The following is a 16,023-nucleotide window of genomic DNA, read 5'->3' on the forward strand; positions in this document are numbered from 1 at the left end:
CATTACAAGACAGTCTCACAGACACACACACACACACTTTGGACTTGTTTGGCTCTGTTGGTTTCTGCTGTAATGGAAGGAACTCCTTGGTCTGTGATGTGCTGTGGATACCAGGTCGGTGTGGCTCTCTGAGCTTTTTTCTGATGTTCATGTGTTCTCCGTCATCTCTGGAGGAATGTGGTGGAACAAAGGCGTCTTGTGGGCGTCGGCCCACAGCACCCCACCCCCCCTCCTCCTCACACAGCAGGACACACCCTTCAAGCCTGAGGTTATATATACAGGCCACAGAACAGGGCATGAGCAGAAACTCGTGAGCTGAGTAGGAGGGTGAGCCACTTAAGACAATACATTTAGCTTTGTGGAAGCGAAGAGTGCTCTTCTTCTCTGGAGAGGACTGGAAAAGTATGTTTTTGCGCATACTGCCACCCTCCAGGAGTTTCGAGGAAGAGTTGGTGAGGCTGGTAGGAGAGCCATTTCCCAGAGGAGAAGATGCGGATCATGACTGTGGTCTCTCAGGTACCTTTCTTTGGACCTCCTCCCTTTCTCAGCACTTGAGCTGGAAAAAGGATTTTTACATTTGAAGCTGACAGTGAAGATAGAGAAGCTGTGCTTGTTTGTTCTCATTAAGGTGTGCCAGGACTGTGTTTGGTCTGTGAAAAAACCTGGCTGTGTTGTGGTGGAAGACTCCTGTTTGCCATGTGGCTGAGCAACCTCAGCACTCGTCTCAAAAAACGCTGAATAATTCAAGGAATTAATGGGTTATGAGCTGTAATCTGATAACTATTGGGATCCAAGATCCTTTGTTCTGAATTCTTCTTTCCTGCCTAACCATCCAGCCTCTCGCTCCTCTCTCCATAGAGGCCCTTCACCGGCCCTTCGGTCTCGACTCTGCCGCACTGACCGAGGCTGTGCGCTGGAGCTCCAAGGAGAACCTGCTGGGTGCCAGCGAGAGTGACCCCAACCTTTTTGTGGCACTTTATGACTTTGTCGCCAGCGGTGATAACACACTCAGCATCATGAAAGGTAACGCGCGCTGAAAGCTTCCCGAAAGTTCCTCAATTCCTCCTTGCAGTTCTGAAAAAGCACAAGAGACTTTTTCATGTTTCTTACTCAGCGCCTCCGAACCTCCCACCCTCGAATGGAAATAATGCTTTGGTTGTGAGTCAGTGTCTTACACACTGAGATGCCCCACGCCCGTGCGCTCTTAATGTGTAATCCTCTCTAAGTGTTGTAATAACAAGCGGATGAGCCACGGGGTGGGCAATCAAAGAGGAAGCAATGATCTGCGCTGTCTTTCCTAATCCCCTTGTGTTCTGGCACTCACCACTGCAACGTTTCAAACACGGGAAGACCCCTCATCTGGCCTTCAGTGCATCCATTCACACACTACTCACACATTTCTTCACCAAAGGTGGAAGAGGGATGGTGATGGACACCTCTACTCTTTGGTTATGAGAGACTGATGCAGGATAGGACACCCCTCTCTGAGCAGTGGGTGCTAGCTGGGCGCTTTTGGCTCCCATGGCTCACTTTTTATTCTTTGCCCTTGAGAGCAGCTTTGAAGGACAAAAGGAAGATACGAATCTCCGTACATTGTTTCTCTACATTTGTGGTAATGATCAGTGATTCCACATACGGGGAACTAGTATTTTCCATTGTTTGTGGGTGAGAAATGTAAGGCAGTGACTGGCATCCATTGCCTGAACTTGGGCTCCTGGTGTGACTTGATGCAGTTTTATCTCTGCAAAGGGATACAGAGCTAAGGGTCCCTGACTTTGCAGAATCATCAGTTGACAGTGTTGGATACTAAAGATGCTCTGCTGACAGTTTGCATTCATCCCCCCAGGGGAGAGGTTGCGGGTGCTGGGTTACAACCAGAACGGCGAGTGGAGCGAGGTGCGCTCCAAGAACGGCCAGGGCTGGGTGCCCAGCAACTACATCACTCCAGTGAATAGTATGGAGAAACATAGCTGGTACCATGGGCCTGTGTCACGCAGTGCTGCCGAGTATCTGCTCAGTAGCTTGATCAACGGAAGCTTCCTGGTGCGGGAGAGCGAGAGCAGCCCTGGTCAACTGTCCATCTCACTGCGCTATGAAGGTCGCGTGTACCATTACCGCATCAACACGGCCTCTGACGGCAAGGTGGGTCCCCCGTCCACCCTGGCCATCATCTGCTGGTCTTGCGCAGCTTCCGGTTGCCTTGGGTTCTTAGGGTGCCGTCAGTGTCTCCCGCTCCTAACCCCATCCCTCTGCGTCCAGGTGTACGTGACTGCGGAGAGCCGCTTCAGCACCCTAGCTGAGCTGGTGCACCACCACTCCACGGTGGCGGACGGCCTGGTGACAACACTGCACTACCCTGCCCCCAAGTGCAACAAGCCCACCGTCTATGGGGTCTCACCCATCCACGACAAATGGGAAATGGAGCGCACTGACATCACCATGAAGCACAAGCTGGGTGGCGGCCAGTACGGCGAGGTCTACGTGGGTGTCTGGAAGAAGTACAACCTCACAGTTGCAGTAAAGACACTGAAGGTTAGATAAGCCACAGCTTGATTGTAGTATTTTCTTTCTTTTGTTCATGGGTTAGTTTTATTTTTGTGCTCTTTCAGTCTTCACTTTTTTTTTCTTTTTTTTTTATTGCTGTTGCTCCTGATCTTACATTGTGCTTAGTTCCTTCATCTGGTAGAATTTTTTTGGTGTTTTTTTGCCACCTAGTGGTCAAAAATGGCAATTATATCTGTCTTTTGAATTATGAGTGTGACTTGATTATTCTATTCCTTGACATTTTGCGGTATATTTTGTAATAGGAGGACACCATGGAGGTGGAGGAGTTTCTTAAAGAAGCCTCTGTGATGAAGGAAGTGAAACACCCCAACCTGGTTCAGCTGCTAGGTGAGTCCAAAACAAAAGGAGTGTTTGCTGTTTGCTTGTTGTTTTCAGTTATGGGACCTTGTGTGCTTGTTACAGAGTTCTCCCAGCAGGAGAAGGACATCCTGTTGATGCAGCATTGTGCGCCTGTCTTCCTTGCGGCCCCCAACCCCACCTTTCCAGGTGTGTGCACCCTGGAGCCGCCCTTCTACATTGTGACGGAGTACATGCCCCACGGGAACTTGCTGGACTACCTGCGTGAGTGCGACCGCCAGGAGGTGAATGCTGTGGTCCTCCTCTACATGGCCACGCAGATCTCTTCCGCTATGGAGTACCTGGAGAAAAAGAACTTCATCCACAGGTAAGAAAATCTTTCCACTCTTCAGCTAAGTTTTTCTCCAGGAAATCTTGTTAGCAGTAACATATTTCTTTTTTTAACCACTATGCTTTATTAATTAGGGTAGCTAGGGATGCGGTGATTAAAGACATGGATTGAAAGTTTAAATTTCAGTAGGGGCCGTGATGTAATATCCTCAAACCGGGCACTTAGTCTAAACTGATCTGGTAAATCGTTCAGCTTGATAAATGGCTGTGACAGCTGGTAGCGTAGTGGTTAGAGCTGCTGCCTTTGGACCCAAAGGTCACGGGTTTGAATCTCACCTCTGGCTGTAGTGCCCTTGAGCAAGGTACTTACCCTAAATTGCTCCAGTAAAATTGCTCTGCTGTATAAATGGGTTAGTAATTGTAAAAAATAGCTTAACATTGTAAGTTGCTTTGGAGAAGTGTCAGCTTAATGAATACATGTAAATGGGAAAATGTTGTTAGTAGCTTTTAATAGAAGTGTCCAGTTGGCAGCATCATTATATGGTACAGATTCTCTTTTCCAGCAACATTGGAACTAGACTTGTGCTGGAAAGGGATTTTACCAGTTAACTTAGTAAATCTCTTCTGAACGAGCTCACAAAAACACACAATTATATGAAATGTAAATGAGTAGGCTGAAGAAATGCACAGCACACTGCCTTTACTGACCGTAAACAGTACTGTAATTACTGACATTCTCATTTTTCTTTAACAAAAAAATGGTCTGTACTACACATAAATAAAAAGTACTCTACTATAATGTGCATGTCAGTGCGCATTGCATTCCTTCTTCGCTATAGATGCAGTGCAGCTGAATAACACCATTTGCTGTCTTGTACAAACACTGCTCAGCAAACCACAGAAATGTGTGTAAGGCAGCGTCAGCTTCCTTCCACAAAACTTTCAGTGCTGGCATGCTGTTGTCCTCTTCTTCTTCCTGTTTGTTTTTGCCAAGGAAATGCTCAATTTGTTGTCATTAAGTGAGGTGGTGACTGGAACCAAGTTTCCGAGTAAAACTTACAATCCAAAAAGCGCCACTGTTCTGAGTCTGCTGGCTTCAGTGCCAGTTACGAGTCTGGACTGTAATAATTGTAACGGTAACAGTATTAAGAAGAGCAGTAAAACAGATCATTATTAATTTCTCGTCTCTGTGTTGCATCTTTCCAGGGACTTGGCAGCGAGAAACTGCCTGGTAGGTGAGAACCACGTGGTGAAGGTGGCTGACTTTGGCCTGAGCCGACTCATGACAGGGGACACCTACACAGCCCACGCCGGTGCGAAGTTCCCCATCAAATGGACTGCCCCGGAAAGCCTGGCTTACAACACCTTCTCCATCAAGTCCGACGTGTGGGGTGAGAGACCAGAGGGGCTAACATTAGTCGAGATTCCTTATGCGGGGTCTTCATCTGAGGTTAAATTGTACTGAGACGATGAGAGGTTCATTAATGCCATGAGCAACCCTGGAAATGCAAGCATCTCCATGAACAGGCGTGTCATGTAACTGTCATTTAACGTTCTTCCTCAGCATTTGGCGTCCTGCTGTGGGAGATTGCCACCTATGGCATGTCCCCGTACCCGGGCATCGACCTGTCTCAGGTTTATGACCTGCTGGAGAAGGGCTACCGGATGGAGCAGCCGGAGGGGTGTCCCCCCAAAGTGTATGAACTGATGAGAGCCTGTGAGTACCATCACACACAGACATCTGACGTGTGCCCATTTGAATAATCACAATCACATCATTATCTGTGTCTTTGTGTGCGTCTGTGTAGAATTTTATGGAGGGGTGTACCTTTTCCATCGGGATCAGCAGCATGTGCACTGTTTTCATTAGTGCTCGTGACACGATTCCGCTCATCACAGCCAGGCACACGCTGTGTGATGCCAAAAGATCTTCTTAAACACCCAGTACTATATGGGCAAATCTCTGAGTAACACTTTTCACGTCATGACCAATAACCACCATCTTTGCCGTCTGAATTTTGCCTGCAGTTTGTAGCATCTTCTTTAAAATATGCAAGCAGTTAATTCTTCACTTTGGCACAGTTTAATTAATTAAGCTCAAGCTTTTCTCCAAAGTTGCTTTCAATTTTAGGTGTGGTATGCTAATCTATTTACAGTTATTTACCCATTCATACCTTGATCAGAGAGAGGTCCCAATCTGAATTTACAATACTAGGATATCTCTGTGACAACACTAGTTTAGGAGTAGACTCCGTGAGTGTCTCATTTGGCTCTTTCAAGGTGAGAAGCCAAGCTGACCGCCAGGGTCATGATCACGATTCCGTAACTGGTCTTTCTGTGGATTCTTGTGTCAGGCTGGCAGTGGAGTTCACTGGATAGACCCTCGTTTGCCGAGATCCACCAAGCCTTTGAGACCATGTTCCACGACTCCAGCATCTCTGAAGGTATGGGTGTTGCTCTCTATGGGCATAGTCTTACTTGGAGTCTTTCGGCACAGCTAGTTTGACAAGCAGCGACTTGAGCTTTTTACGCTTGCTGCTTTTCATTCCTGTTAAGCTGATTGACAGAGAAAGAGTTCATGCATGCTGAAGGAGTGAGCTTCCATTTTCGGTTCATTCATTGACTGCAGGTTTTGAAGTGAAGGACAAAGAGCTGCAGATCAGTAATGTTCTGGAACGTTGCGCTTGTCTGCCTGTGAGGGGTCTAGGCAAAAGTCCAGATATCGACGTAACGCAGTCACTGAATCTGTGTGCCGCTGTTCTCTCTTGCTTTCTCCTCCCTGGCCTCACCTCTGTGGTCAGAGGTGGCAGAGGAGCTGTGTAAAACAGCCACCTGCCCCCAAGTGGCCGCGGGGCTTTTTGACGCCGAGCTGCCCTCCAACTCGTGGGCCCTGAAGAAGCAGGTGGAGAACAAGGAGAACATCGAGGGTGGACTGGATGGCAAACCCAGCTCTTCCTGCCCGCCAGGTACCACCACTCACAAGCTGAGGAGAAATGAGTGACCCCGAGGATCGACTGTCTAGCAGGGCGGCGCCTGGCAGAACTGCCCTTGATCGCTGAAACTGTCTTTCTTTATTCCCTGAAACTGTCACCAAGAATCCTGTTTAACACAACCTTTAAAAATCACCTGCACAAAAAAATCACCATCATGTTTCTTTTAACATAAATACTATTTTACTATCAAGATGAGTACCTGTACATATTTCTCAGATGCTAAGTGCACTACTTGTGAAGCCTTATTCATATGCTTGTTGGCGTGTGTTTGCCTGTACCATCATGTCCCAGAGCCCCCCTTCGCGGTTGTCATTTTTTTCTCACTGCCTCAATTTGCACGTTTCCACATTACATTAAAATGAACTGTTTTGTTCTTATTTATCTAAAATGTGTATTTTTATTTATTAAATTATGTATATAAAATGTATTTATTTTTTATTCCATGTACAGCCTAAATAAAGCTTTTTGTAAATATGCTAGTATTAAACTAAACTGAAATGGAGTTGTTTAAAAAAAAAAAAAAAAGTTATACTTAATTTGTTGTCTTGACAATAAACTTGACTCCACTTGTCAGTGTTACTCTTGCACAAGAAGTCCACTGGCTACTCTGTAAAGTTGAAACCACAGTCAATCTATACCCCAAATCTCTCATCCCCTATTTTGTGTCTTTTGTGTTCAGAATCTACCATAGGACTACCATAGAACACATAGAATATCCTAAGACACAGATTTAAATTAAACACATACTACATAGTCACCAGCGACTTAATAGTTAATAAAAAATATTTTGAACAGTTTTCTTCATTTCAAAGAGGAGCATCAGTTGCTTGGGATACCCAGTCTGAGAACACGCAGTACGGAGGACTGGTTCACACTGCCAGCGTTCCCCTACATCACTTATTATGAGGACAGTTCATACTGAGATAAGCAGTACATAACAGTGGGAAGAAAGTCTTTTTAACTATGTCTCAATGAATTTTGCTCCCCACGTTAGATTACAGGATGGCACTATTGTGGACTGACTTGGTTCGGCATGAATCTACTACTTTTTTGTCATTTACATGATACTCCTCAAAATGCCATGTAAAATCTAATAAGAATTATGTTTCAAAGTGTGTTGTTGTCAAACGTGTTTTAAATTGGGACGGTTACCTCAGAGGGGGTTTTCTCATGTTTTTTAAAGTAGTGTCGACTGAAGTAAAGGCTTCCTCTTCTGTTCTGCCCAGGGTTGATGAGCGGTCGGCCAGCAGGAGACTCTCTGGTTGGTTCCCCCGCGTTGCCTCGGAGGCAGAGGGACAAATCTCCCGGCAGGCTTCTGGTGGACGCGCAGGAGACGAGCTTCACACGGGACCGCAAGGCTGGCTTCTTCAGCTCCTTCATTAAAAAGAAGTCTGCATCATCTCCCTCCTCTTCCTCTTCTCAGCCGCAGCAGATCGTGCCCACCCCGCCGAAGAGGAGCAACTCCTTCCGAGAGATGGAGAACCAACCGCACAAAAGATACGAACCTGCGGCCGACTGTGGCGCCTCGCCTCCTGCGGTGCCGATCTCCGATGGCCTGAGCTTCTCCCCATCACACAGAGATGGTGGCCATGCCCAGTCACGCTGCTGTGGAGCAACTTTTGTCCAGAGGACCCCTTCCAGCTCTGCTGGAGCAGCCTCGGCCCATACAGGCGGCGGCGGCAGCAGCAGCTGGACCGGCTTGGCGGGCTTCTTCACCCCCCGTCTCATCAAAAAGACGCTGGGGCTGCGGACAGGGAAACCCCCTGGGACAGAGGATGAGGGTGGGGGAAGCAAGCCCTTCCCCCGGTCCAACTCCACATCATCCATGGCCGCCGGCCTGCCCGACCTTGAGCGTATGGCACTGACCCTGCCCAGGAACCGCAGTAATCACAAGCCCCCGCTGGAGCGGACTGCCTCCACCACGTCCCAGCCAGAAAGCAGGATGGATGAGGGCATCACGCAGATACGCGACTGGCCCAAAGCTAAGTTGCTACCCCGTGGCATAAGTGGAAGTAGCACCGTGGCGACAGCACAAAGGGTACCCGGGGTTGGGGGTGAGGTCAATTCCGACTCTCACTCGTGGGTAAGGGATGGCCAGGAGGCAGTAGCGCAGGAGAGACAGGTGTTGTCTGCCACCTCTAAGTCGTCAGGCCCCACAGCTGCCCCTCACAACCACAAAGTGCCGGTGCTGATCTCACCCACGCTGAAGCAAAGCCCTGCGGACGTGCACCTGGTGGCTGTCGATTCGCAGGGCAACCGCTTCAAGCTTCTGTCGGAACAGGCGGACCGAGATCGGCCCCGGCTGGTCAAACCCAAGTGCGCTCCTCCGCCGCCGCCCAGCCTGCGCCTCCTTCAGCACCCGTTCTCCCGAAACAGCGATGACGCCATGGTGGAGCAGAGCGGCGCAGGCGCAGATGACGGCGGTGACGGCGTGAAAAGGCCTGCGAGGGAGGTGGCAGGTAGAGCGTTGATGCAGCCGCCACCCTTTGCATCGCCTGCCAGCAGCACCATGTCAAACAAGCTGGCAAACGGTGCAGCAAGCACAACCTCCCACTCCTCATCCTCCTCCTCCTCCTCCTCCTCCTCCTCCTCCTCTTTGTCTCCTTCCTCGCTTCCGTCCAGCGGCTCCAAAGTGACGCTGCGGCGGACTCGCCAGCAGATAGAGAAGACACCCCCAGAGAAGGTTAGCAAGGAGGCCCTGCTGGAGTGCGCAAAGAGTCTGAGCAGCACCCTCCACTGCAGAGTCGAAGCCCCCCTCAGCAACCAGCTTCTGGAAGCGGGCCACCAGCTGCTCAACTACTGCACGGCCTACGTAGACTGCATCCCGCAGACGCGCAACAGGTTCGCCTTCAGGGAGGCGCTGGGGAAGCTGGAATCGAGCCTGCAAGAGCTGCGAGCGTCTACGTCTGCCGGGGCCGCCGGGGGCGTGGGACCCAGCTCCGCCCTGGACAACTTGCACACTTGCGTCAAGGAAATCATCGATGTGGTACAGAGGTAGCTGCCAGCACCCTGCGGGTGGCTTTACCTTAAATGTCAATGTGATGGACAAGGAACTCAAGGGTACCTCAGAAAAGTGTACGAATCGCACTGTTTACAGTTTGTTCGGTCTGTTTCTTCTAACGACGGGAGGGGAATATCGCTCCGTTCCTGCAGAAGAGCGTTTATTTATTAGAAAGACTCCGATGTTATACGAGACTTGTACAGGCGATCCACTCCATTTAACTTGTATGAATCTGTGTTTATTTTGTAAATTTATTTAAATTTATTTATTAAGTTTAGATACATCTTTGGATTGCGTGGCTTCGAGCTGCTACGGAACATGAATAACTAGAAGGCGCTGCTTCTGCCACATACATTGGAAAGAATAGGAGCTGGGTTCAGGAGATTACTTTTTTTTTTAAACTACTTCTGGTTTGGCGTATGACAAAACTGACCTGTATTTTCCCCTCGCAACGGGATTCCCTGGCACACGCCGCAATCACGAGACAAAACCGTTCGACCGGAAGACGCGGATGAGCCGAAATCAACCGAGGGCCACTTCCCGAAATCGTTTCAGCCTCAGATTCAGTGACTGTTCGCAGCGATGGTCATTCAGTACGAAGTCGGTAAACTCGGTTATTTTAACACTCGGGTGGTTTAGAGGAGGCGGACCCTAGGTTGACGGGACCCGAACGTGCCGCCGCTTTAGGCCTTCCGAAATCTTTCCGTTTTCTTGTTTTTGTTTTGTTTTGTTTAGTTTTTTTTCTTTCCTTCACTTCAGATTGTCAGCTACGCCGAGGCATATCAGTAATCTGGCTATGCACTGAAAAACCGGAAGGCTTTAGTTGCGGCCGATGTTGCCGACTGCGTTGTCGCGTTCGTATTTCTGCCGTTGCTCCTAATGAGAGGACGGCACAGTGCTGCCACAGCCCCGATCGAAAGCCGAGATCCCCCGCGGCAGGTGATGCAGGACACTCTCAGGCACAGAGCGAGAATTCAGGGATAAGTGCCAGCTGCCTGCAACAGCCTCCCCGAGCTGCGTTTAGCCTCTCGGAACAGTTCGAAACAAAGGTCCTACACCACACTACGCTAGTTTATACGGCACATGGGATATTTCTCGGTCCTTTGGTTTAAAAACTTTGCGATGTCTCGAACTTGAATTTAATATTTTGTCTGACGACTGTCGGCGAACTTGAATTTGATTGTTTTCCTTTGTATTTATTTGAGAAGCACAGGGGATATTTTAAAGTCTCTCAAGGTCTGTCAAAGATCCTGCAGTGTCCGAGTATCCACAAACGGCACACCTTTGCTCGCTTTCCTCAGTGTATCCATTTCAGTGCAATACAATAAAGTAGGGTCACAGCTTATTTTTTCCAAGGCACGGCATTCAGTAGAGGTCATTCCCATCTGTGTTTTCACTATGAATGTACTTAAAGGTATTTTTATGCGAATGTCAGCACACAGCACAATCAGTGCGGACTGAGTAGATGTACAAGGTGAAATTGTGCCGTGTGCTTTTCAGTCAATTCATGTCACTGTCTTTGTTAAGAGGAGCACATGTAAATGTTCCAGTGTGCATTCAAACCTTGTCGTAGCTTTGCCCAGCCGCTCAAATTAGGTGGGATTAATTTTTTTATTACAAAAAACTAGAACCATCAAGGAGATCATTTCAGCTGCGACTATGTTCACACACATACACACACATTTTCGGAACCGCTTGTCCCATACGGGGGTCGCGGAGCCCACCCGGTAACACAGGGCGTATGCCCAGAAGGGGATGGGACACACCCAGGACGGGACACCAGTCCGCCACAAGGCACCCCAAGCGGGACTCGAACCCCAGACCCACCAGAGAGCAGGACCCGGTCCAACCCACTGCGCTACTGCGCCCCCCCCCCCCAACTATGTTCATGTAAACCGAAATCGGTAGTAAACAGTGGGATATGCACTTACTTTTATTTCTTGCCTATGCTGAACTATCTGAAGCCCCTGCATAACGTAAGTGTCTGGAGTGAATGCTTTGGCTGTATAATTTTGAAGTGTCATGGTTTGTCCTCAGTTCTCACACAATACAGCTTCGATCAGGTGCGCATACTGAACAACAACAGTCTGCATTTTTCTTGAACTTCTGTGAAATTTTTATACCTTTTTGATTGTCTGAAGAAATTTTTCTGAATTCTTTACCAAGGAAACCTGACAGTGAATGTTTCCGCACATTTGGCCACAGTGGTCTTCATGATAGAGAAATCAGAATTAAAGTCCAGTTGCTGTCCTTAAAATCAGTATTAATAGGGTCTTTCCTAATCATAAATGTGCCTATTCTGATAAATTACAAGCTATTGTACCTAACTCCTCAAAAGTTTTATTTGTATAACTGCCTTAAGGTAATGGATGACAAATCAAGTTTGAAAAGACAAAACAAGTGACACACCTTATTCCAGTCTTTTCTTTTGGGTGTACAAGAAAATCGCACCTCTTGACAAACACAGAGCTGAATACATTTGTGATTCAAATCATTTACACTGGAATGAGTGGTAGTGATTTATTTTATATTTTTATCTCTTTACTCTTGGTTACGACAACGTCTCATCCCCACACAGTTGAATCAAAGACAATAGAATATTTTTTGTGGAACTGCTTGTATTTCTGTAAACTAGCACTGTTGCAGGTCCTGTTCATCAAGGAAGTATTTTAATTATCCATCCATGTGTAACACTTCCCTATGGCTTCAAATTCTGTTTGCAAAGTGGCACTCGCATTTTGTCTTTTCTTGTGTTGGCCGTCATGTTGCTCAATGAGTCATTGTGCCTTTAACGGTGGGTACTTAATATACTCTGCACTACAGAATAAACATAAAGAACCCTGAATCATTTTATAGCTACATTTCTTTCATCTGGAATCAGCGATTCTGTGTTTCTTGATGTAAGGTGTTTATGTGCGCATTGATATGTAAGAGATGGATGCTTGCTGGTGAACATTGATCTCGAGCCATTGATTTATGTTTCTGATTGTGCGTGATCCCTCTCAGGATTTGTGTTGCGTTGTTTAAATGATAAATTCCACGTGCAAGCTCATTTTTAATGTAAAAAGTATGAGTTGTCTATTCTTTTCGTTTTTTTGATTTTCTACAAAAGTCACTTAAAATAATACATGTTGCTTATGACTCTTCCTCAAGTGTTTAAGTGAATTTGAGTTGAATAATTGTTCTGTATTTTTTTTTAAATGTTACTTGCAGCCGCTGTAACCGAATATAGTAATCCATCAGTTTTATACAGCCAGATGTGGCTTCCCTGGTTGTACACCCATCGTGAGGCTCCAAAACTTTAGGTGATTTCTCTGATAATTCAGAAGGCATTTACCCAAGATTTACCATTTGCATTTGCATTTACATTTTGCATTTATTCACATAGTAAATGCTTTTCTCCAAAGCGACTTCCAATGAACTCTATCATCCCACACACCTTATTCACCAAGGTGACTTACACTGCTAAATACACTACTTACAATAGGTAACGTTGTAAGTAGTACCATCCATACCAGCGACATAGATCTCTGAATGCTTTTTTCTTCTTAATTGGTTGTTTTCATTTTACAGCATAATGCTCCAAAACATTTCTTCACTGTGTGTTTGAGATATTGCCGAAATGGAAATCACGTGAGACTCAGTACCAAAGGCCACCGCTTCAGACTTGACAGTGCAATTGAAACGAAACATTTAGCTGTAAATTTACACATCTTAAACAGGGATTTAAAACAGTACCTATTAGCTAATTAAGTCATTTTACATATTATATTTTGTGTGTTTGTTATTTAAATCTCACATGGAGTAACTATAACTGTGAAGTTCTGTCTGTGTTAAATTTGTTGTACATAATGGATTAATAAAAATTGAGACGCAGTGCTTGGTCTGATTTCTGATGCAAAACGGGAAAAGACAAATACAACAATACGCAATTTACCTCCATTTGTGTAGCAGATGCTCCTGAGCAACTTACAATGACCCACGATTCACAGAGATGGGTAAATTTACATGAGCATGTCTGGAATACCTTATTTTACTCCCACTCCTTTCAAGGGAAAACAGTTTTGTTTGCAAAGTTGCAGGAACAAATCTCATCCCATATACCATTATTAAACAAAGAGGATGTGAAGCTACATCATCCATCAGAGCATCTTGCAGTTTATGTGACATCCAATGCAGATTGATTAAACTAAAATCAATTCAGATAATCCAGCATTTTGGAAGGAAGACAACTGACAGAAGTACGACAGACACAGAGATTTACACTTTTATGGACTTTTATGGATTTTTATGGACTCAGCACTGCACACTGCAGGTATGAATCATGTTTCCATTGTTTTCTGTGTGAACACACGTTTTTAGCTGCGCTAGAACAAACCACACCTGTGCCAGCACACTTCTTTTACCGTGTTAACAAAAAAAAAAAAAAAAAAGTTTACTGTGTGAACGCTTCTTTTGACTGCGTGGGGATCCTACAACACCGTTTACTGTTCGAGCACACCTTTTGTCTGTCAGGTATTAAGAGTTCACTTTGTCAGCACACCTTTTGACTGCGGCAAGAACTTCAAAAACTAAAAAGAAAAAAACGGCTTAGTGGGCGCGCGCCGGTCGCCTTTTCAGTCGTGCGCGGTGACGCAGCTCTATTCCACTGTCTCCTGAAGCTCCGCCCACTCAGAGCTCAACTAAGAGTAAAGATGGCGTCTATTATGGAAGGGCCGCTCAGTAAATGGACTAACGTCATGAAAGGCTGGCAGTACCGTTGGTTTGTCTTGGACTACAACGCAGGATTACTGTCCTACTATACGGTATGCATTTCTTTCGCCGGGGGAAGTGAACGGTGTAGAAGGCACCAGGGTGATGGCAAATGGGGGTTTTTTTTTTCCGTCGGTGGCTTGGCTAGTGGGAGTGTGTTTGGAAAAGATGAGTGCGGAAGAGAAAGGCCTATTGCCAGGAATTGGCTAGTTCGGAAAGTGAAAGGACGGCTGTGTCACGTGGGAGGACTCTCTTAGCCAATCGGAGGCAGAGGCGAAGCCCAACTGACCAATTAAGATGTAGCGTGATGTCTGTTGGGTTAATCCAAGACGTGCGTCGAGGCGAGTGTGCTGGTGGTGCCGACAGTGTGCTGCGTAGTATGGGTGGTGGCTCGAGCGCTGAGCGCGCTCAGGTGGGGCTCACTTTAAAAAGTTGGGCCGTTACTCGGACAGAGAGCCGAGCGAGTTCTGCGCACCCCCACAGTTTGAGGGACACAGTGGGCTCCACCGTCCCGCCCGGGCGACACAACACACGCACACACACAGCTCGGATAGGAAGGAAAATGAATGCCAGAATTTAATAAAGAATAATTAGTAAAGCAGCTTCGCAAAAAAACGCTTTAGGCTCTGTAGAGTTCAGTAATATTTAACGTCTCGGCTGAAGCACCTCAGCACAGCGGAGGCTGTAGTACAGGTGCCACTGGATCCGCTTGGCCCAAATATACTACTATTACAGACTCACAGTGTTAAATAACTTTTTACTTGTGGCTTCTTTCTTTGTCCGTGACAGCTTTACACTGATTTACCCGTTCATACAGCAAAAATATTGGTGTACCAGTTGAGGGTAAGTGGGTACCTGAGGAGCTCTACAGCAGGGGGGGCCTTGACCCCCCTGCCCTCCCTGGCCCTTGTGTGCTGCACATGCAGGAAAATCATGTGATCGTTACTGTAGTTTGCTCGAAAAGGAGATCTGCCCTAGAAATATGAAATTAAATATGTACGAATGTGATGTTGACAAGTTATTTCCCCATCACTTTTGCAGCGCATTTTGTAAAACGACCCAGTGGCTATAAAGGCATGTTGCCTTCGTAGAACTGGCGCTTATCGTAAGTATTTTGGCTTGTTAAAATTGAAGGAACCCAGATGCTCCAATCAGTAGCTGGATGAATTGGATTAATAATCTAACCACAGTTAATTGCAATAACTAACATTGTCTGTAGAGTACATTTACATTTATTTATTTAACAGACACTTTTCTCCAAAGCAACTTCCAATGAACTCTATGTAGTGTTATCAGTCCAAACACCTTATTCACCGTGGTCACTTACACTGCTAGATATACTACTTACAATGAGTCACTCATCCGTACATCAGTGGAACACACTCTGTCACTCACACACTATGTGTGAACCTGAATAGCATGTCTTTGGAGTGTGGGAGGAAACCAGAGCACCCAGAGGAAACCCACACAAACATGGGGAGAACATGCAAACTCCACACAGACTGAGCAGGGATCAAACCTACGTCCTCTTGCCCCACTCAAGCGCTGTGAGACAGCAGCGCTACTCAAGTAGAAGAAATGTAATGATTAGTCTTTTGCACCACTACAATAATAATCGTATTGAGACAAAAGTCAGGCCAAACCTAGAAGGGATAATAACCTGCTGATCTCATATGTTCAGCATTCTTTAACACGGGGGGAAAATTACAGAGGTGAAGCAGCACACCTTTACCTGGTCGAATTCACAAGTGATTGACATGACTGGTGTCACAATTTGTACCCTGTCTTACCCTCTTTGCTTCACATGACAGGCTCAAGATCCACATGACCTTGACTGTCGTTAATGAAGATGGGACCATTTAAATGTTTCTGTATCTTTTGTCATCCATGTGCATGCACTTGTCTGGGTCAGCACTTACTCAGTAATATTTGATTTACTTGATTATGGTCAACAGTTGGGAAATGTCAATGGAAACTAGTGTTAGTACTTTTTTGTTTAGTGTACTTTTAACTGTCCTAGTCTACTGTCTGTTTGGCACTTCTGTTTTTTTTTGTGGATTTTTTTTACACGTTCTTTACAAGTGC

The 16,023-nt window shown here is 46.4% G+C and overlaps 2 protein-coding genes across 6 annotated transcripts in view; both read left to right on the forward strand.

Annotated features, from left to right (window-relative positions):
• Positions 1 to 315: 315 nt before the first annotated feature.
• abl2 (c-abl oncogene 2, non-receptor tyrosine kinase) lies at positions 316 to 9,913 on the forward strand. The gene is made up of 11 exons (XM_018726819.2): positions 316 to 516; positions 859 to 1,023; positions 1,847 to 2,142; positions 2,260 to 2,532; positions 2,808 to 2,892; positions 3,052 to 3,229; positions 4,399 to 4,583; positions 4,757 to 4,909; positions 5,547 to 5,636; positions 5,994 to 6,158; positions 7,412 to 9,913. The coding sequence occupies exons 1-11, from the start codon at positions 405 to 407 to the stop codon at positions 9,181 to 9,183; spliced, it is 3,474 nt and encodes a 1,157-aa protein (XP_018582335.2). The 5' UTR covers positions 316 to 404; the 3' UTR covers positions 9,184 to 9,913.
• Positions 9,914 to 13,873: 3,960 nt separating this feature from the next.
• The window catches only part of LOC108919058 (oxysterol binding protein-like 9), a 29,880-nt gene continuing 27,730 nt past the window's right edge, over positions 13,874 to 16,023 (forward strand). For 4 of the 5 annotated variants that reach the window (XM_018726791.2, XM_018726793.2, XM_018726792.2 and 1 more), the window contains exon 1: positions 13,874 to 13,991. In XM_018726791.2, the coding sequence (XP_018582307.1) occupies positions 13,881 to 13,991 (111 nt within the window). In that variant the 5' untranslated portion in view covers positions 13,874 to 13,880. Of the gene's footprint in view, positions 13,992 to 15,014; positions 15,044 to 16,023 lie in introns of those variants that run through there. The other variant, XM_018726795.2, reaches the window with a different exon arrangement.

The sequence above is a fragment of the Scleropages formosus genome, chromosome 9 (assembly GCF_900964775.1).
Source record: "Scleropages formosus chromosome 9, fSclFor1.1, whole genome shotgun sequence".
Lineage (NCBI taxonomy): Eukaryota > Metazoa > Chordata > Actinopteri > Osteoglossiformes > Osteoglossidae > Scleropages > Scleropages formosus.